Source organism: Bombus huntii, chromosome 8 (assembly GCF_024542735.1).
Source record: "Bombus huntii isolate Logan2020A chromosome 8, iyBomHunt1.1, whole genome shotgun sequence".
In the NCBI taxonomy this organism is placed as follows: Eukaryota; Metazoa; Arthropoda; class Insecta; order Hymenoptera; family Apidae; genus Bombus; species Bombus huntii.
The window spans coordinates 7,284,824-7,306,708 of NC_066245.1; the positions used below are offsets into that span (position 1 = coordinate 7,284,824).

Genomic DNA, 21,885 nt, shown 5'->3' on the forward strand with positions numbered 1-21,885 from the left:
ATTAATTAATATACTAATGGTTATACGATTTTTATAAAATTTGTATTTATGGTATATGCATTGTGTTACATTCGTCCTTATTTCTCTTAATTATAAATTCCTATATATCCAATAAAAATCTTTTTCCCATTTTATCATAATCATTCTCATCAAATAATAACAAAATCCTCAAAAACCTCTAGCTATTTCTTCAATACCAAATATATTTCTTTTTAGTGTCTGATGTCGTGCTGTTAAGTAGGCGACAGACTTTAATCATGATGTACTGAGCGTCAAGTACATCGCGAGTTCAACGTTTTACAAAACTGTTGCGAGTAATTACGAAAAAAGGGTGAAAAAGATGGGATCATTTAAATTAAACCGATATATATGGTACCAGTATAATTACTCCATAACGTGTTCTCTTGGTGATCTAACGAAAATTTCTAATTTAACCTGGCGTCTGATGCGAACGAGCTTTAGCCTCGTTATTTTTATGGTGTTTGAATTTAACACCGTTTAACCACACCCTCTGAAGGATCGCAGTCGGCTCTGCTTAAAGGGTAATGGCGCGATACGCGATATCTCGGACTCGTTTCCTGCGAGTCGTGCTTTTACGAAATATTACATGACTGTTTTTATTTAAAAAAGCGATGCAAGATACGCGTAAATTACGAGTACACGAACCGTTCGTATTGATTTTTGCACGCCTGTCCTAGGAAGCGTGTGCCACGACCCTGCAACTCACTTTTGTGGCCCTCCCTTCTGGCAAATACACAATTACACATACCGTTCGTGCCACGCTTCCTGAATCCATTGTCTATTATAATCATTAACGGGATTTCGATTATCCGGCAGAACGCCTCGCCGCTGCACACGTAAGCTTTTCCATTTTCTGATTGTTAGAGATTTTATCGACTATTCGCTCCCTCGTCAAAGGCTCGTTCTACGCCAAATGCTTGCTACAGATTATCATTTAACAATGGCTATATCTGATTTTGTTGTAATTATCGGATCGATCTAAAAATTTCTACAATGCTCGTGGTATTTACCCTTAAAGCCATATATGTACTGTATGAGAATTATAGTGGTGCAGATAAGTCCACTGCTACTTTTCATAAATTACTATTCTATGTTTATTGTTACAAAAAATTCGTATTTTTTCAACTCATGAAACTGCATTGCGGCAGAGAATAATGTTTTAAGTTAATTAATTATAAAAATACAGGAATTCAAATTTTTAAAATATCGGCTTATAGTATTGTAATTTCCAAACCGATATATTATTGGGACTCTGTTAAATTCTTCTCCTTAATAATTATTATTGTTTTGAACTATTAATTGATGTCAATGCAACCTTCCATAACCACTAATATGTTTCTATTAATAAGAAATTTGAGGTTATTCGAAAGACATATTAAGATTATAAAATGTTACTTCTAACATAATGATATATATCTATATATATATATATATATATATATATATATATATATATAATGGCACAACTGAACATCATAGGAATTCTTAATATAACTCCATATGAACACCCAAAACACGATCAAATCGGAGCAACCGATAGGAAACGTACGAAATTACTCACTCATTCGTGTCTTCGGTTGTTTTTTCTCGGGAAGCAAAACGAACCCAGTTCTTAAGAAGAATTGCGATTTGCTTGATGTTCTAAATGAATATTTCGATCCCAGTTGAATCTCGCGTTATAAAACCGTATTAAACATTCCGATATCTTGTTCGAAGTTCGGATCATATATGTATGTGCATCAACCGTTGTTATCGTCCAAAAATCTGCTACGTCAACAATTTAGTCGGTACAAAAATCTATTTACACATTTACCACCGTTTATGCAACCAATAAAATAAAAATGCATGACGTATCGATCTATCGTATACCGCGTAACCGCCATATTACGATCACTGACACTTTAGTATTTGAACTACTAAATACATACAATATTCCAAATTTCTCAAACATTACCAATAAAACACAAATGCGATCAATATAATCATATCTTAATTAAATTATGTATTTTAACAAGTAAAATATTCCCTATGAAAGTGACGCTTATTAAAATCAAAGTAATTAGCAATACTGCATATGACTTGCGAACTATGTCGTTTGAACTTGCATCCAATTGGGAGTCGACTTCAGTGAATATATAATTAGTGCTTATTTCCACGAGGAACCTGTATGTTACATATATGGAAAACGGTGGTGGAAATTTCGGAAAATCGTTTCGATAGTTGTTACGAGGGTAATCGTAGAAATTAGCGAACAATACGGATGAAAACCAATATTCCTGGATGGTGGCTGTTGGTGGGGATTGGAGGGGTGGCCAATAGCGTTTGCGCGGGAGAAAGGTACGAAACGGGGGACATATTCGTAGGGGGATCGTAGGAACGCGGTCGCATCGTCGCTCGGCAGCGCCGCGACGCCCTCGAGGCGAACTAGACGTGATACTCTGTGCTCGCCACTACTCGGACTTTTTGGCGTTTCTAACCTTGTCTTTGCGCTGGTGTGTTGCTCCCTTTGTTCATACGTATAACGTAGTGTCGTGCGTTATCTTTTTTGCTCTACTTTCTTACATACGTTGTTAGTTTGTGACCGTCAGTTCGAGGTGAATCGTTCGATTTGTGAGCAAGAAAAAGGAGAGTCCGCTGACGCGGATTTTCGTCTTACGAAAATGCAACAGATTTATACGGTAAGCGTTCTTTCTTTCCTTTAGTACGAGCCTTTTCGAGGTCAGTCGCGTCTTTCACGATCATTTTCAATCGCTGTCACTCGTTCGCGCTCACAAATATTTGAACGTGCATCTCTTTGAATCAACTCGTTCTATAGGTCCATTCGCATGCTGCGTATTTCGCGCGAAATTTTCGAAGCGAAAAATTATGAGCGAGCGATGTTATAAATTACGTATTAATAATTGCGTTACGTGGTCGACATGTATCGCGAAACGACGTTTTGTTCGTTATTACGTTGTAAGGTCAATAAGGACATTGATGTTTAATGTCGCGTAAATCAGCGTTCAAATTCTACTCGAACGACGCGACTGACAATATCACCTCATCTGCTGTTTTGCAACATTTCGCTTGTAATATTTACGAATTGCGAAGCGTTGGGATATTCGGGGTATGGGATAAACAGGGCACAAGTTTAACATGCCCACAGGCAATTTATTATTTTTATATTACTACATATACGCGGCGAAGGTAAGAAGCCAGTTGCACTTTAGAAGAGCAATATATTTTTCTATAGAGGGCAATAGTGTAATTTTCTGTGTATGCCCTTGACACGGTTAATTTGCTTGGACAGTCGATAACATCAACTGTCTACAGTTTTTAGAACACACTTAACGTAATAATACTGAATTAAATGTCTCCAGCAAGAAATTCAATATCAATTTTTATGTATTTTTATTCTGATTGATCAATACAATCAGGTGTTTGTGATTTTTTTTCTACGGTCAAATCCTACTTTTTACGAAGATTGTACGTAATGACGATCGAGCTATGATCGATCCTCTTGAATAATATTTAAAGACATAGCTAAAGGTCGACCAACTTGACTGTTAAATTTCCTCATACGCTCTTCGTGTTGAGATTCTTCTACGATATAATATAGATTTTACGGTTCGTGAACAATATTGGCAATACTTTATTTGCATTATTTCTGGAGTACATGCGTTCACTGTATATTATTTATAATCTTCCGGCATTTCCTACGAAACATCTAACCATCTATCTCAGAACACCAGAATCTAATCTGAATCGTTTAGAAAATATATTTATCAAACGTATAATTCTAATGACAAGATCGGGGTGTCGAAAAAGGGAGAAGCGACAAAGGGAATATAACCATAGTTTCGTCTCCCATCAGAAGACCTCTTCTTTTTATTCTCTCGTTTCCATTCTCTCGAAGCGTCGAACGTGTCTCTTATACAAACGGCAGAACCACGCTAGCTCTCTCCGTGTATTATTTTTTTGCTCTTTCTCCCTTCGTTTTTGTTTTTTCTCGTTTTTCTCTCTACTTTATCGTGGCACCGGGGACGGAAAGACTGGTCACGGATGTTGTTTCTTCCCTTGCTCTTCTCCACCGATTCTTCCCCGTTCTCACTCTCGTCCTTCGCCTCTCTGCATTCCATCTTCTTTCCTCTAGGCTTTTCCTTTGTCTCCCTGGAAACCTTGCGGTAGTTATGCGACGTTCAGCCCAGCCGCTCGGCTGGTGGGGTTGGAAAAAGGGGAAGGGGGTGACTCGAGGTTGTGTAGGCGGGAGGGGGCATCGGAGTTGAGGGTTGAAGGAGGAGAGGATACGGTCCTGAACGTGACTTGGATGCAATATTTAAAAGCGGCACAACGTCAATACTCCACTCTCTCCTCTTTCTCCTTCTACTGCTGTTTCCCTTGGTTTCTTCTTCGGCGACATCTTTGCGATCCCCTTTACGATCGGTTACAACAAGACGATCCTGAATCGGCTGCTTGGTCTGACCTTAACCCGGCATCATCCCCTTGTTCTTTAGAGGAGACCCTTTGCTATGGTCTGAAGGGAGCTAGACCCTAATGTTTCCTAAAATTCGTTACTTCATCCCTCGGCGCACCAGTGACCGGTGGCCGGTTTACGAAATTCCTCTCCGTTTAACTTTCATATTCTTTGAAAATCTTATCCGATTACCTTTTACGGATCGAGCAATAGGAAATTAGCGAAGGGTGAATTTTTGAACAGTTACGTCCACGAATTGATAAGGAACATGAAATATAAGAACGTGTGCCATTTATCGTGTGTGGTAATTCATTGGGAATGACGCTTAAATTTTAGATCACTCTCGACCGAGAGTTATTACCGCGCTCGTCTTTGCTAATATTGCCGCTTCGGGAATATTTTATCAATTTTTGACGCTGCTCGGTAATTTATCTCTAACGTCTTTCTCTGTGGTGGTCGGAGGAAGGACAACGAAGCGCAAAGGAGAAAAAAAGAAAGACTAACGAGCAGTATGACATAAAAGGGCGAGAAAATGCAGGAAGTTATGACAATTATGAGCAGGGGAGGAAAGAACCGTCTAGGTGTGCGACGGCTCGTGAAATGAAATCGGTACGACGAACGATCGTTTATAAGTTCGACAGATGGAATTTTTCTTTTCATCCGCTTCTTTTGCTCTTATCCTTTTTCTTCCTTTTTTTTCCTTTTTGTTTTTTTGTCACAAAACTACGGATCAGCCGATAAATGGGTCTTCTATAATTCAATTAGGATATGAACCAACAGGGAAAAACAAGCAGAATACATTCGTCCGCTAATATTCGATTTTTGGAAATGTTATTAAGGAAAGCAAAAATCTTGGGGTTCGTTAAATTATACCGATCGATTCGTTTTCTTTTCCGTTTCTTTATCTCTTTGTTCTTCGATCACGCGTGATGTCACTTTCGTGACTACTAAATCCATCGGGAAATTTTCAAGCGTAGCATGCGAGTCACGGAAAGAAAACTCCTTGTACTGTATGTGTGTGTACTGTGTTCTAATTAAAAGGGAACTGTAAAGTTCACCCGTTTCATACTTATCTTTATCTTTATTACATTTTCCCGAAACTTTGTTTTTCGTTCTTTATCGAGTTTAACTATTTTAAAGTATCATCAAACATTTCTTTTCGCTTGTCTTATTTAACTATGTAGTCTTATTTTGTTGTAGGTTATTGAATATATCGGTTACATTTCCAACATTATGACTTATTCATGAATTAAGTCAAACTCGACACAGTTTCATTTTATAGACAGCGTCTATATCAAGGATATTTGTATAACACATTTCTCCAGATATTCATTGCGATAAAATAACTACTTATCGGATATGCTTCATTACGTAAAATATTATATTTGTTGATCATATTGTTGTACATTTTACGTAGATATTACTTATAACCTCAGGCATTTAATATTCGGAAAAATTGAGTTACACTCAGGACTTAAATGTTAATTCTAAAAATACAAACTTTTTATTATCGACTGTAGGATGAAACATCCTTGAGAAAATAATTTTAGCAATGTTATCATATTAATCAATAACAAACTCACGTGAATATCTTACACGTTGTTTTCTTCGCTGATAGCTAACTATGGTTATAAAACCGATTATATAACGCAGACACGGTATGGCCAAGGATTTTACGATGACCTTTACAAAACTCAACTTCTTGGAATTCGTAAAATTTGAAGGTTTATTTCTTTAGCGAATCGTTAGAAGAGGTAAAAATGGATAAAATAGCCGGTAAAACGCTAACACTGTCTGATCAATTTTACACTGCGCCCTTTTGTGCGCAGTTAAACATTGTCAATAATTCTCAGACATCGCTTTATCCGAAATTTAATGTCAGATTAAATCCGGGAAGACATGGGAAACGAGAAATTATTTTCAGCAGATAATTTTGAAGATTTCCTGGAATTGTTTAAAGAAGCTGTTAAGGACTCGAAGAGACGTAAATTGATTCTGATGCAAAAATTGTATTAAATTAGATATTTTGATTTTTTCTTCTTTCAACGCATAACAGAATGTAAATATTTGAATTCCACCCCCCCGTTATACGATCTCTTTTTCTTGTATTTCATTTTATCTGCACGCCCTTGCCCTTGACTTCCTCACCCAGACTGCCTTCAGATACCACCTTATCCCGAGCTTAATTCGCGGAAGGAACGGTCGATGAAGGGCGTGTCTGGATGTTCGAGAAGAGCAGTTAGGAGGAGAGAAAAATTTTATGCTTACATAAGAAATGCTTGCTCTGTAATATATTCCAAAGTTGAACATTTCGCAGTAACGTCAGGATGACATTTAGCATATTTTCAATCCCCTTACCATAGAACTGTGTTTCTTCTGTATCGTTTATCTTGCACGATACATTCTTGTATTATGTTTTGTTACATATTCATAACATAGGTTACAACGTCGATATTACAAGTTTTGTGTTAATGTCAGTAATGCATATTCGAGCATATTCACGACGCTTTAGCCAAGGACTATCTGTAATCAATATTTGCGTGTTGCTTTCACGTGCAGTACTAACTGTTATTGACCGAAATGCCACTCGGCCTGAGCATCGCTTCGTGTCGTTTCCTTCGATAATGATTCTATAAGGATTCCGAAAGGCATCCTCGAATCTATAAGTTTACACTTAATTCTGATACGTTGGCTATTCTGAGAACCGTTTAGGTGGTAACTGCTTCGTGATACTGGATTTATGAACTTATCACGTTCCTGTTAAATTTAATAATGGCACCAAGATGATGATTTACGAAAGCTGCAGCTCACGAGATACAACGATCCGAGTTGTAAAGTCGATCGCGAGACGGTTTAAAAGCTTCTAGCAGGATTAGAATGGAAAGGGAAATGAATTCGTTTATTTACCATTAAAGTCGGGTGTCAACGAATAAATTTCGCGCGTCACACCTTAACACGCGGGGGTGTAAAACGAGACACGGGTGAAATATTTATTTTAACGCTGTTGTAATTACGTATTCCGCTATAGTAGCATGTAATTTAGCTGTTGAATGCACTTACGTCACGGCAAGAGTTTACGAGCTGTGCGTTACGAGCGATTCACATAAGTAAAACTATAGTGGAAAGATGATTTAAAGTAACAGTACGAAGCTGCGGGTCCGAGAAATTCGCTGGAATAATACAAAAATCTAAAAGTATATTACGGTGGCTAAAAAATTGCGTGAAAGAAGAATTAACCTTCGTCCTATTATCTGCATGGGAAACGTAATAAAGTTATTCGTATTGCAAGCACGAATTGATTTTCATCTAGATTAGAGATACTAATTTCGCGACTTGTCTCGCAACTTGCCCCATCAACTCGTCCAGACTTTGTCTCCTTGCTATGGTTTACAGGAAGCTCTTCACGTTGTGTTACAACGTAGCGACGTAACTGAGGGAGTCTCCCGAGAACTTTCGACCTGGAAATTCAATTTTCATCGCGAGACTCGCAGTAATGTCTCGCGACTTCTTTTTTTCTTTCTTTCCTTCTCGCCGCCTCCTTTTTTCACGGATCTTATCTCACCCGGGAGACGTGGAATGCCTATAACGGGCGATTTTTGCATCTTTTCTCTTCGCATGTCAAGAATGAGAGAGGTCGCGAGAAAATAGGAAAACAGTCTGGAAATAAAGCGAGAGAAAGGATAGATAGAAAGTGTACGTGGGCGATAAGAAGAATGACAAAACGAACAGAATAGTTGGCGTTCACAGGGACATTTTGCACAGCGAGAGCCTCGAGTTATTTGGAAAAATTCAGAAACATTGCTTCTTACGGATTGTATTTTACGACTTGTTTCCAAGTAATGGCAAAGTGGAAATCGATTTCTGCCTTAACTTTATAGTCGAGCGTAATACAAACTGGATGATAGAATTGTTGCCACCGACAGCTGTCAGACGTATAAAATGCATTCGACTGTTGCACTCGATGCCGCGGACATATAAAAGTTTTAAACTAAAAAATAGTCTTCTTGATGACTGCCCGTGCATAACGCGACATAATTCGGCTTTTGTGCTTCTATAGCAGATTATATGATAATATTTGAGCACCGTATCTCCATGTTAATATCTAAGTTAGATTGACCGGAAAGGAAGATCGTATTTCTCACAGAGGAGAAGGAATACACCTGTTACGCTGTTGAATGGACAGGCCCGGCCGTATGTAGATTTGCATATGCATATTCACACTGAGCAACGGTGTGGAATTACAAACAATTCCTTGCACGTTACCCTCGAGCAAGTATTTAGATCGTCACACACAACGCGAAAAGAAAATGGACGCACGAACTCGCTTTTACGCCGTCGTAAATAATTTCCAAAATAAAGGGTGTTTCCGCGCCTTCGACAATTTCGACACTTTTATTCAGGAAAGGCTCCGTTGTGGCAGAACTGGCTTATCCTCCTTTCTTCCGACAATATTGAGGTTTGTACTGTCCAACGGTTCAAGGGTGATGCTTACAGGCTGATGTCCTATCGCTATCCTAGTATCTCGGTGAGACTAACTGGCAGAAAGGGTCGTGTTGCTTCAATGTGGCGTGGTTACATGTGTTTGCCTCATAGGTGATCGTGGTGTCACGTGCAAGGGTGTGCGCGCACCGTCTTTACTAGAGAACCAGCTACAGAGGGATAACACCATTTTATGTCCTTGGGAGGTCGTAAAGATACCAACAGACGTGCCTTCGCCCTTTCCTTCTTCTTTCTCCACCCGGAGCTAACGCACGTTTCCATCCATTCGTACACGCAGGAAACGTGCGGAACACAAAATCAGGCGCAACAAAATTGCCCTATCGACCTGTCTCTCTTCGCAACTTAGGAGGAAGATCGATCGATTCATTTAGTAGCCAGACCGGATAAAAAAGAGGAAGAAAATAAACGGTGTATGTTAAGTTTCGGATAATACAGAATCTAGTCTCGAATGGAATTAAAAAATATTTAGATAATCTGATTGATTAAAGTTACTTAAATCGTGAAACGTTGAATTCAGTTCTGTGGCGCCTCTCTCTTTCTCTTTCTCCAAAAGCTGGTGTGGACGACGGTGCTTTATCGGTTAGGGAATACCAGCGCATCGTGACTGGCTAGAGATTAAAGCTATTGTTTTCGCGCTTACTCGAATCGAATGACCTAAGGGAGGACGAGAAATACGAACTCGTTTCGAAGCAGCTTCTCTGTTCATTTCTTGCCATGTACCGACTATACCTATACGTGCTTTGCTAATTTCCGGTAATAGATCTTCGCCTCTTATATCAACAAGCTCCTCTTGTTAGTGGCCCTCTCGGTGGTGATAGGATTTTATCGATGTTCAAACAGTTCCCCGTTTCATCTTGTTATTGTTCGGAAGGTCCGTTTTATTTTTGCTTCAGCGGTCGGTCAAGTGATCGATACTCTTCAAACTGATAACATTTGCTACATAGACTTTCTAGTTATTACGAGTTTCATCGTGGGCCCGCGTGTAAACCGTGTAAATCGAATAAAACGATCCACTTCTCCATTGAAAGCTACTTGCTCGTGAAACGGAAGAACAGACTACACGCGTGCATACTGTTTTCCAATGGCGCGCCCATGTAGGTAGATTGCGCATTTTTTAACGTTGTAGCCAGATACGAACGGAGGAACAATTTCCAGGGAACCGTCGCGTTATCACACTGCGGATGTTGAAGACACTAATTCCTGAATTGACAAGAACCAAAATGACTTATTCTCTATAATCTGCCAGAGATCCCTGAGCACTCGCGAAAGTTTCACCGGCTAAATGAACCCCTAAATCACTCAGACACGATTTATTATCGTTATTACGCGTCGTCGCGAGGTGGGAGGCTGCCAGAACCAGAGAAGCGAACAAAAATCGAAAAATGGATAGACAGAGCGGGAATAGAAGGGAGGAACAGGATTGGCGTTAGTGTTTACCGTCCGTTCCCGCGGGAATCAACCGTTGTGTTGGTAGCACTGAATGACACTATCTAACTTCACCCTGTTCGCTGATTCGCAGCGGCAATGTTTCAAACTCTCTTCCTCTCTTTAGTTTTTGTTGGCCCACTCTACTACGTTGCCCACTACCGTTTGATACGTTCCTGCTTCACTCGCGGTGACGCAATCTCAAAAAAATCCCCCGGTTATAAATGGCGTTAGAGATGAAAATGAAATTTTTCGTTGCTGCACAATTCGCATTACACGCAATGCCGATGGTCGCATTACAGGTGAAAGCTTTGGTAGTTTTCGCGGCAGAAAGCTTTCGTCCCTCTGATAAATCCTTTAACGAGTCAGCATAATACGTATTTAATGACCTCCGCTCTCTGTTTCTATTCGGAATCACAGTTTTCCGATTTCCACGAAAAGGATGGGCCAATTTTCGAGCTATGGATCCCTGATATTTTCTATAGTAGTTATTCGCGCGCTGTGGTGGTGCGTGTTTGTGTGTCGGGAGGCGCTGACGTGGATTATAAGAAAGCGTGCGAGGGAGAAAATCTGTGTACGTATATATAATCGAACGAATGGCAGAAGGAGGAAGGATAAAGAAGGACAAAGAGATACAGGACGAAGGGAGGGAGGAAAAGAGAAGAATTCCAGCAGGAACACTGAACAAGAGGGACCCTTTCCAGGGCGATGCCTAGCTCCTAATTGCATGCCAGAGAGTGACTGCATCTCCACCCTTTTCCCTACTATTTTCACCCTCTCTATTGCACTCTCATTCTTCCTCTCTCGCGCGGTGAGTATTTGCAAGCTACCCCAACCCCCAACAGCACGCCACTCCGGAAACGTGGCATAAGAAACGTTATTGCGCCACTCCGTGAAATTTCCTGGTACGACCCTGTCTCTATCCCCTTTCTCCATTTCGTTACCCCCTCCCCCCTTTACCCTCGGCGATGTGCATTCGGAAAAGGCGGCGAGCAAGTATATTACGTTCTGGGTTGACGTTCTTCCGGTATCCTTCCAACCGGGATGCTAATATCGCTGAACAAGAGTAAAGAAAGAAACACAACGCTGAGAACAAGAACGAAAGCAGTCGAGGGAAATCGTTTCATGGTCGTTTAAAAAATTTATCTTTCATACTTGGGCTGCAATTGGTAAGCGTACGCTATATTTCAGTCCTTATGAAAACATTTCTTGAGAAAATATCAATCGTCCTTTATATTTTTCACCAACTTTTCGTTGCCGGAATACTTTTATCAGAGATTGCAAGTAATTAACCTGTCAAATTTGTGAGTGAATAGTTAGTATACATGGAACGACGATAAATTAAAGCAAGAGAATGGACGTTGTGAGATTGCATAAGAGAAGGTGAATAGTAGGATTTAGACATCAATGCTACCAAGTATTGAACGTCCACTGAAGGGGATTGATTTATTGCCATAGCTTTAGTCAAAAACAATCGAATTTGTCGAGTTCTCTGTACCATGCCGCTAGTAATATTCCATTTAAGAGGATTAGTTCGCTCCGTAATTTTCAATTTACCGCATCGCCGTTACTACTATCCGTTTTAATTAAATTAAACCCAACTTCTACCTGGTCTCTCCTATTTCGAGTTGTCCTCGTCTCTGCGTGATCTGTATCATCAGCTTAACAAACCAAAATTTTCAATACTGTCCTCGTGTTTCCCTTCGATAAATACAATGACAAACGAATTCATATAAATTCGTATTCCCAATATCTCTTGCGATATCTCTGTACATTAAAGGATAACGGCTGCGATTTCTAGTCGAGGGATAGTGTCCTGTACCTGTTGATCCCTTCCTGGGGTCCTCGATCCTCCGATTCTGTTCGTCTTCTGTACGTAGATAGAAGGGGGTAAGTAACTGCTAGTAGGGAACGGGGGTGGAATTATGCTAGCTTCTCGAAAAGCAATAAAATAAATCATGCCATGCGAGAACACGCGTTGCGACTCTGTATCTATCTACCTTTCTCTATCCTTCATACTGTTCTACCTTCGATACGTAGCAGAAAGCTACCGAGACGACTTCTCCCACGGGAAATCAGAGAAAGATGCACTACGACGTGAAGGACTCTTTTCTCATCCCTCGAACCACTCTTTCTTCTTCATCGTTCTATGCCCTGCCTCGTTCTCTTCTTCTTCTATTCATAGAATGACGCCACACATTTTCGCTTTCCGTGTGCGCACGTGTTCTTTCCACTTTCTTGTTTTCCGGCAGGCGAACGTACAAATCGATCGGTCGTGAACAGGGATAAGATAGAAAAAGGAAAAGGAACTGGCAGAAAGGAAAGGTAAAAAGAACGTAGGTACTAACCGGGAATGCGAGTGTATTGTGCTTCGCTTTGAAAGCGTCAAAAGGTGTTGCTCAAAGATACAATCTATCATTGAGAAAACTCAAAAATCGATCATTATTCGATTTCCTTGTAAATTTATAAACAAGAATTATGATATTTACAGGATGAAAAACTTCAAAGTTGGAAGCTAAAAGATTAGATTAGAAATTAATCTCTATTTCGCCTGTAATTTACTTTTATCAAAAGTGATCTGAATTATTACACAAACATTTGTAATCTGTAGATAACATTTGTACCATCCCAAGATATGAGGTTATGTTTTTCTTTTTTCTCAGAATTTTCATCATCTCTACAATTATCAGTTCAATATCCACAGTTCTACTCTTTCTTTTTGCGTCGTTTGCTAAAAACGAAAAACCCAATCTTAAAGAATTACGTCAATAGCGTTACTATATTTTGTTTACTATATTTTATTTTGTTCCTATTTTGTTAAGAAGAATCACTCTTTTTTATTCGTATCACCGTGGATCAGCCTATATGATACGTTATAACAAAGGATTATTTATTTTCGAAAGTGCACGCCAATTTGTCGCGTCTTTCTATATACATATATTACGTAGCAGATGATACGATATATGTACTGTGTACATATAAAATATAGAATATGTACGCCAACACACATACGTATATTTGACGCAGTTATGTATACATAGCCACGGTGAACACGGGAAACCACTCAGAAAACTCGCTCGAGTCCCTTCGTTTTGAGACACGGAATATAGACTCGTATACACACTCCCATAAATGCTATACGTCTAACTTTTTATTTTATTTTATTCATTCGTCTTTCACGCTTGCATCATGTTCAAAGCTTACATAACTTCCGTATCAATTCCGTAATGTTAAATTCCCCTCTGTTAATAAGGCGTATATATATATATATATAGAATGCCAAATCAGAATTTATTATCAAGTAACAAAGGTCGCTGTCATGATAACTTTATTTTTGCCGATTAAAAGAAGCAGCAGCGTAGTGATAAATATATTACACCTATAATTATCTCTTCTTTATTCTAACAAACCTTTTTACTTAACAATTCTTAGCCAACGTAACAGAAATAAACGTTGATCTTCGCAGTATTATACATCTGAACATAAATATATGAAAATTTATAAAAACTTTTCAATAACTTTAAAGCTTAGAGATATATACCCAAGCACCGCCATGTGGGTGCGTTAGGAAATAATGCGGCGACATTTTCAATGGAAGTTGCATTTTTGGTGACAATTCCAATTTGTAGTTTCTCAGCAAAGTAGCGAAACAAGCCTTCACCTGTAGCAAACCCATTCTCATTCCAACGCAAATTCTTGGTCCCTCACCGAAAGGAAGATATACCATTTTTTCTATAGTTTGCTTTCTCTCATCGCTGAATCGTTCCGGATCGAAAACTTCTGGATCAACCCAATAATTGGGATCGTTGTGCAGACCGTGAACGGATAGGAATATGTCAGTGCCAGGCTTCGCGCGATAGGTCAATCCATCGGATCCTTGAAGCTCGAATTCTTCCGTGCATACTTTATGCATGAAACCTAGTGCTGCGTGACATCTTTGAGATTCACTAATTACTTGATTCATGTACGTCATCTCCTTCAACGCCTCGTACGTCAAACCGCCGTGCTTCTCGATCGTAGATATCACTTCGTTCCTCACCTTTTCTTGAATCTCTGGACGAGCAGCCAAGTCATATCCAACGTAATTCATGGTGACACTGGATGTTTCGATACCATCAAGGTAGAAGGAAACTGCGTGGGCTACTACAATCTCTTCGGCGATGTGCTCTCCTGCTTTCTCCATGTCGATCATTAATTGAAGGAAATCTTTCCTAGGTATCGATTCGCTTCTTCTAACTTGCAAATTTTCTGCGACGACCTTTCTGAAAAATTGATCCACGTGTTTAGGCAGGAATTTGATCTTCAAAAAACGATTGACAGTAGGAAAGTGGAATCTGATTATAGATAATAAGGATTCGGCGAATGCTTCTCCAGAAAGTTTATCGAATGCATTAGGACGTGGTTCATCTTCGAAACAGTAACCCTCGATACCTAGGCCAGCGTTCGCCACAATTTCACCGGTGAATTTTAAAAATAATGCTTTTAATTCGATTTCGTACTTGTTGTTTCTTTCTAGTCGTCTGTTCAAGAAATTTTCGAATTTCTTACACACTCCGTTAACAGCTGTAAACAGGATCTTCAATCTCACGTTAGAAAACGCATAGGTTATACGTTTTCTTCCAGTTAACCATATATCTCCGGAACAGAAGAACGGATTTGTATATAAAAGAGGATCCGCGTTTGGATCGACATGAAATCCATTTTCGTGGAAGCTGGAGAAATTATTTTGCAGTACGGTTTTCACTAACTCAGGGTCCCGAACAACTAGTGCCGGCACTATCCCTTTGTACACTCCAACCATACTGTAATCTTTGTAATCTTCGTATATTTGACGAATAAGTCCGGCAAGATTCATTCTTCTTATTACTACGGGTAACAAGTGGCCCACGATTGGAATACATCCTTTGGCAGTTGGAATTCCATTTCTCTTCCAATGATTGTATACCAGATACAAATAAAAACAGAATAGTAAGAACGCTCCTATAAGGAGCGTGACAAATGCAGAAGCCATATGTTACTCACAGAGATAATATCGTTAAATTACTATTCCCAATTACAACTACTCCAACAGTTTCAAAAGCACAATGTAGAATGATCGTCGTATTGCAGTGCAATTCTATCTAAGCTTTAATGCCCAAAATGATTCTCCCACTCTAGTTGCCTTAATACGTATTATATTATGAAATCAAACTTTTTGGCCACAGTCGTTTATCTGAAAAATGTAGAAAGCGGACATATTACATACGTTTATCTATTTCACAATTGTTTTGTTTTATGGTGATAACACTTGGAGAAAAACAATACAGTACATATACATATTATTTATATATATAACTAGTTACTAATGTTTACTAATTACTATTGTTTGATATCAATATATTTTCTAGATTAATAGCCCTTTTACGTAATTTATAGTTAAGAAAGATCAGTATTTTCTTATATATGATTTTATTAAAAAAAAACAGATTAGGGCTCGTTGTAGATTCTCTACACTTCACGGACCCCATTGGGAATACCTAATTGTAGTACGTAACAAGAAAAATTAATCACGTTTAATTAGATATATTCCTGTTAAAAAGTCTTAATCTCTCTTCAAAACATCTATCAATATGCTAAACAGTTGTGCAAAAAATATGTAGCAAATAAAATTTCGAATGACGCGACCTTGAGATATGCGAGCCTCATTCCTAGAAACTATACGACATTTTAAAGATACACCCATTGTCTAGTAGTCGGTTGTCACATATCACGCCTACGTCACGGTTATCTCTCTGCCGTGCTATTTCTTATCTGGTTAACTAAGCATTGAGTACATCTGTTTTATGTTATAGCTCTACTACTCATAATGCAGTCGTCATGTCGAAGCAATGATCTTTATGAAAGCTAAAGAGTCTAATGAACCCATTAGAATCTCCGAATGCCTGTTCGTTTTCACGCTAGAGAAACTATCTGAAAACTGTTTTGTTTTACGAGAAACTCTTACTCTATTCCGTTTCGAAATGCAATAGATCAGACAAGACGAATTACCTGATTTTTCAGATTCTTGTTTGTCAACCTACCTCTTTTTTACATATTTCATTTTAACTCAAATGAAATTGATGAATTTGTAATTTCGCCATTTACCGTTTACTTGGTTACTTGGTTCATGTACGTCATCTCCTTCAACGCCTCGTACGTCAAACCGCCGTGCTTCTCGATCGTAGATATCACTTCGTTCCTTACCTTTCCTTGAATCTCTGGACGAGCAGCCAAATCATATCCAACGTAACTCAGGGTAAGACTGGACGTCTCGGTTCCATTAAGATAGAGGGAAAATGCATGAGCCGTTATAACCTCTTCGTCGACTTTCTCCCCTGTTTTTCCCATGTCGATCATTAACTGAAGGAAGTCATTCCTGTATATCGGCTCCCTTCGTCTGATTTCTAAATTTTCTGCAACAACTTTTCTAAAAAACTGGTCTAATTCTTTTGGAACTAATTTGAGCTTCAAGGGACGACCAATAGCGGGAAAGTATTGCCAGACTAAAGTTGTTAGCGATACCCCTAACGTGTTCCCAGTAAGCTGATCGAACTCCCACTTTGCTTGTTACGATGCATATTATATACATGTATGCGATCAGATTTGTCGATTAATGTCGGCTATCTAAAAAACGTATGTGAAAGATACATTATTTGTGTTTATCTATTAGTGAATTATTTGTTTTATAGTTTATCGAGAAATGGAATAATACATTACAACGATACATGTATATGTAGTTGATTTTTCGTACATATAGGCCATATGGTACTGATAACAATATCACGTAAGCGCAAGCACGTGGAACGAAATAGTATTGCAAATCTACATTGTCTTCTCCAAATACCGCGAGGTTATTGAAAAACCTGATAGTTATATAAAGTAGAATAAAAATTACTGCTATTTAATATGAAAATGTTTCTCAATTGAATAACTTTTTTAATCTGCAGATAAATAGTTTTATGCCTTTTTGTGAAACTCGAATTGTTTTGTGGAAGACACGAAAGTAAAGAATACAACTAATTACATCGAATTATATATTTTCCAAAATCACTGATGCTTTATTTAAAAAATCTATGAATACGCCTAACAGTTTTGTAACACAACATTTCGAGAATAAAACCTCTAGTGATATGGCCATGAAACATGCGAGCCTACAATTGTGACTCTACATGTGATTGTAATGATACAAACATTATCTAAGTGGCTGCTTCCGTCACTGATATCCCTTGTACGCACTATGTTGTTTTTCTCTGAATTGTGCTTTATTATGTTTAACGCAGTGGCCTTTTTCGAGTAATGAACTTTATGAAAGCTCCGCTAAGTAACGCTCAGATTTGTAATTTATTCTTCTTCCACAGTGATACATCCTGAAATAGTGAATGAGAGAGAGAAGGAGCGTCCTTCTGTCCTAGGCTAATGGCTAGGCTCTCCGAATCCTGTTAAGTTTTCACGCTAACTGCACGAAACTATCGGAAAACTGTTTTGCTTCCCGAGAAACTTTAACTCTATTCCGTTTCGAGGTACAGCACGCGTAATATACGAAAGATAAGTAATGAAACAATACGTCCACAAGAATTTTCATATTTGATAGGCAACTTTCAGAAAGCAACTTTTCTATTTAATCACGAGAAACTATACGAAGCAATATGTAGCATTGATCGCGTTTATTTTCACAGAAATTTAATCTGTTAACCAGAAGAAACGAGTTAGCTAGTTACTCAAATTGCCCATTCTGTGTTTGAGTCTCCCTTTCCTCCCATTATTTATATGTCGTTTTATTTGGTCATAAATGATTTAAATGATCGCGATAGGTCCAGAAGGGGCAGGACGGTTAGGTTCCCAACAGCGCGCACACTCTAATAGATGTTTACTATCGCTTATCATTCTACACTCTATTTCAATGCCGTTGTTTTATCACACTGTATGCGAATCACAAGATCAGCTAGGTCGTAGCGATTAACTATGTATCACACCACTATCATAGCACGATGTATGTATGAGCACAGCATATCCTATTTAAAATGATTTAAAACTCAATTGAAATTGATGAATCTGTAATTCCGCAATTTACCAATTGACGGTGTAATAAAGTAACGAAACACTCAGAATCTCTTATTTCTTTATCTGTAAAGGTTGTCACTTTCCGGAATGTGAAATTACTATATCTTATATTTGGTAATTTGCCTGAGTCTCCTTCAGGCGACGCAAAGGATTAAAAACAATTCCGATTAAGAAACGACTCAGTCAACAGGCTAATAGATCGCACATAAGTTACAAGAAAACTAATACGATATATATAGAAAATATAGAATGTGTATGTGGACATACGTCCGTATATATTTGATACATTTGTATATATTTGACTTACCTAGCAATATAAGACAGGGGAAACCGCACCGGAAACTCGTTCGAGTCCCTTCGTTCTGAAGCACAGGATATATATCAGCTCTCGACACACTCTCATAAATTCTATATATCGTATACTTTTTAATTTTTCACGTTCATACATCTTCCATGCTAATATCACGCTCAAAATTTGCTCTACTTCTGTATGATTTCGATAATATCAAATTCCCGCCGCTAGTGAGATGCATATAATTGTAAATCGCAATTTATTATAAAATGTACAAAAATAACATCGTTACGATCATTTTATTTTGTAATCTGCCCATTAAAAGAAGAAATACTGTAGTGACTAATACATTACGTAGAAAATTACAATACATATGTTCTTCTTTATATAACACATAAAAATGTTTTACATAAAAATAGTCAACACAGCAAAAATAATAATTTGACTTTATGTAGTACAATTTTGTATTCTATAAATATTAATACATGCATTGAAAAGTGCAACGATAACTTCAAAGCTTGGTGATATATACCCAAATACCACCATTTACTTCCGCCAGAAAATGATTCGGCAATATTTTCAATGGGACTTGCGTTCTTGGTGATAATTCCAATTTGTAATTTCTTAACAAATTAGCCAAACAAGCCTTCATCTGTAGCATAGCCATTTTCATTCCAACACAAATTCGTGGTCCCTCACCGAAAGGAAGGAATGTCATTTTTTCTATTGTTTGCTTTCTCTCTTCGTTGAATCGTTCCGGATCGAAAACTTCTGGATCGGTCCAATACTTCGGATCACACTGCAGTCCCTCAGCGGGTATAATTATATTCGTCCCAGGTTTCGCACGATAGGTTAATCCATCTGAGCCTTGTAGCACAAACTCCTCTGTACAAATTTTATGCATGAAACCTGCAACCGTGTGACATCTCTGAGATTCGCTAATCACTTGATTCATATATGTCATTTCCTTCAATGCTTCGTACGTAAAACCTCCGTGTTTTTCGATCTTAGACATCACTTCGTTTCTCAGCTTTTCTTGAATGTCTGGATGAACGGCCAAGTCATATCCAATGTAATTTAAGGTAAGACTGGACGTCTCGGTTCCATCAAGGAAGAAGGAAAGTGCATGGGCCGCTATAACATCTTCGTCGACTTTCTCCCCTATTTTTTCCATGTCGATCATTAATTGTAGGAAATCATTCCTGTATATCGGCTCCATTCGTCTGATTTCTAAGTTTTCTGCAACAACTTTTCTAAAGAATTCGTCTAATCGTTTAGGAAGTAATTTGAGCTTCAACAAACGACCAATAACGGGAAAGTATTGCCAGATTAAAATTGATAGTGATGTGGTTAACGCGTTTCCTGTAAGCTGATTGAAGGCACTGGCAGTTGTTTCATCTTCGAAACAGTGACCTTCGATGCCTAAACCAGCGTTTGCTACAACTTCACCAGTGAATCTTAAGAATAACGGTTTCAATTCGACTTCGTACTTGTTCTTCGTTTCTAGTCGTCTGTTCAAGAAATTTTCGAATTTCTTACAGACCCCTTTGACAGCTACGAAAAGAACCTTCAATCTAACGTTAGAAAACGCGTAGGTTAGACGTTTTCTTCCGTTCAGCCATGCGTCTCCAGTGCAAAAAAACGGATTTTTAGCCGAAAGGGGATCCGCATTTGGGTCGATTTTGAATGCATTTTCGTGGAAACTCGAGAAATTACTTTGCAGCACGGTTTTTACTAAATTAGGCTCTCGAAGAATTAGCAATGGCATTATTCCGTTGTATATTCCGACCATGCTGTAATCTTTATACTCGTCGTATACTTTTCGGATAAATTGACCAAAGTGTATTCTTTTCATCAATACGGGTAACATGTGGCCGAGGATTGGAACATACCCTTTAGCAGTAGGAATTCCATTTCTTTTCCAATGGTTGTGCCTCAAGTACAAATACAAACACAATAGTAGGAACAGCCCTGTAAGGAGTGTAAAAAATGCAGACACCATCTTCTACCGCAATGTTGTCAGAGCACTATTCCGAATTACAACTACTCGAACAGTCTCGGGAGCACAATGTGGAATGATCGGCGTATTGCAGTGGAATCCAGCTCAGGCTCTCATGGTTGAATCGTTTCCTCCCACTCTACTTGTTATCGTGCGAGTGTTTACGATCAAACCTGTTATTGTCTTGGTTATTGTCTGTCTTAAAAATCTAAAATAATATTATATTTCGTGTCTTTATCTATATCTCTGTTATGTTTATGTTATTTAATGATAACATGCGAGGAAACACAGAAAGACAAATATATATATATATATATATATATATATATATATATATATATACATGATGGTACATGTATGTAGATAACACGACAGTTATAAGCGTATCATTTCAATGTCACATAGGTGTCATTGATAGGAACGGAGCTGTAAACGTTGTATCAGAATGATGCTCGTACCCTAAACGATTGTATTATCCTCTGTCAATATCGCGTGCTAATGTAAGTAATTAATAGTTACATAGTGTGAACTAAACTTACTTACTAATGTAGTATCGTGGAAAAAAGGCCTGTGGCTGCCTCGATAGCAAATACCACCACTCGATACTAACTAGTGTCAGACGATGGCAGCGCAGTAGTTAGTGCCTTAAGTTACGAACGTTCGGAACCCGGTTTCGAATCCGGCGACCGGAGTCCGATTTTTCTTCTACGATAAAAAAATGAGAAGAAAAGCAGCCGTACCCAGCAGCGACATCTACAGTCTAAGTATTACGATACTACACTAATATTTAATATTAAAATATTTCCTAAATAAATGAGCTTTAAGTAATCTATAGATAAATAGCTTAATACTTGTTTATGGAAGTTAAATATATGATTCCAATTGGAAGAAAAATAGATTTAACCTTCACAGATTAGCTATAAGCACACCAAATCACACACTAGAAGAAAAATCTAATTATCCTAAATTATATTCGCCCCGAAATCACTGAACCTATATACAAAAAATCTGTATATATATATTTACCAGTTCCGCGATAAAGTATGTTGCTAATCCCCGTGGTTGATCGAACATTGCAATCGTTCAGAGTTTGTTATATTTTTCACATGGTATGTT

At 38.3% G+C, this 21,885-nt stretch overlaps 3 protein-coding genes across 3 annotated transcripts in view; 1 reads left to right on the forward strand and 2 right to left on the reverse strand.

Annotated features, from left to right (window-relative positions):
• Positions 1-2,395: 2,395 nt before the first annotated feature.
• LOC126868306 (protein Fe65 homolog) overlaps positions 2,396-21,885 on the forward strand; it is a 146,962-nt gene continuing 127,472 nt past the window's right edge. The window contains exon 1 of the mRNA XM_050623629.1: positions 2,396-2,699. The gene's annotated coding sequence lies outside the window, so the exon portion shown is untranslated. The remainder of the gene's footprint in view (positions 2,700-21,885) is intronic.
• On the reverse strand, positions 12,818-16,765 carry LOC126868290 (probable cytochrome P450 28d1). The gene is made up of 2 exons (XM_050623611.1): positions 16,459-16,765; positions 12,818-15,611 (listed from the first exon to the last, which is right to left on the reverse strand). The coding sequence occupies exon 2, from the start codon at positions 15,408-15,410 to the stop codon at positions 13,920-13,922; it is 1,491 nt and encodes a 496-aa protein (XP_050479568.1). The 5' UTR covers positions 15,411-15,611; positions 16,459-16,765; the 3' UTR covers positions 12,818-13,919.
• LOC126868291 (cytochrome P450 9e2-like) lies at positions 19,051-20,868 on the reverse strand. The gene has a single exon (XM_050623612.1). It carries the CDS (start codon positions 20,770-20,772, stop codon positions 19,282-19,284), a length of 1,491 nt encoding a protein of 496 aa, XP_050479569.1. The 5' UTR covers positions 20,773-20,868; the 3' UTR covers positions 19,051-19,281.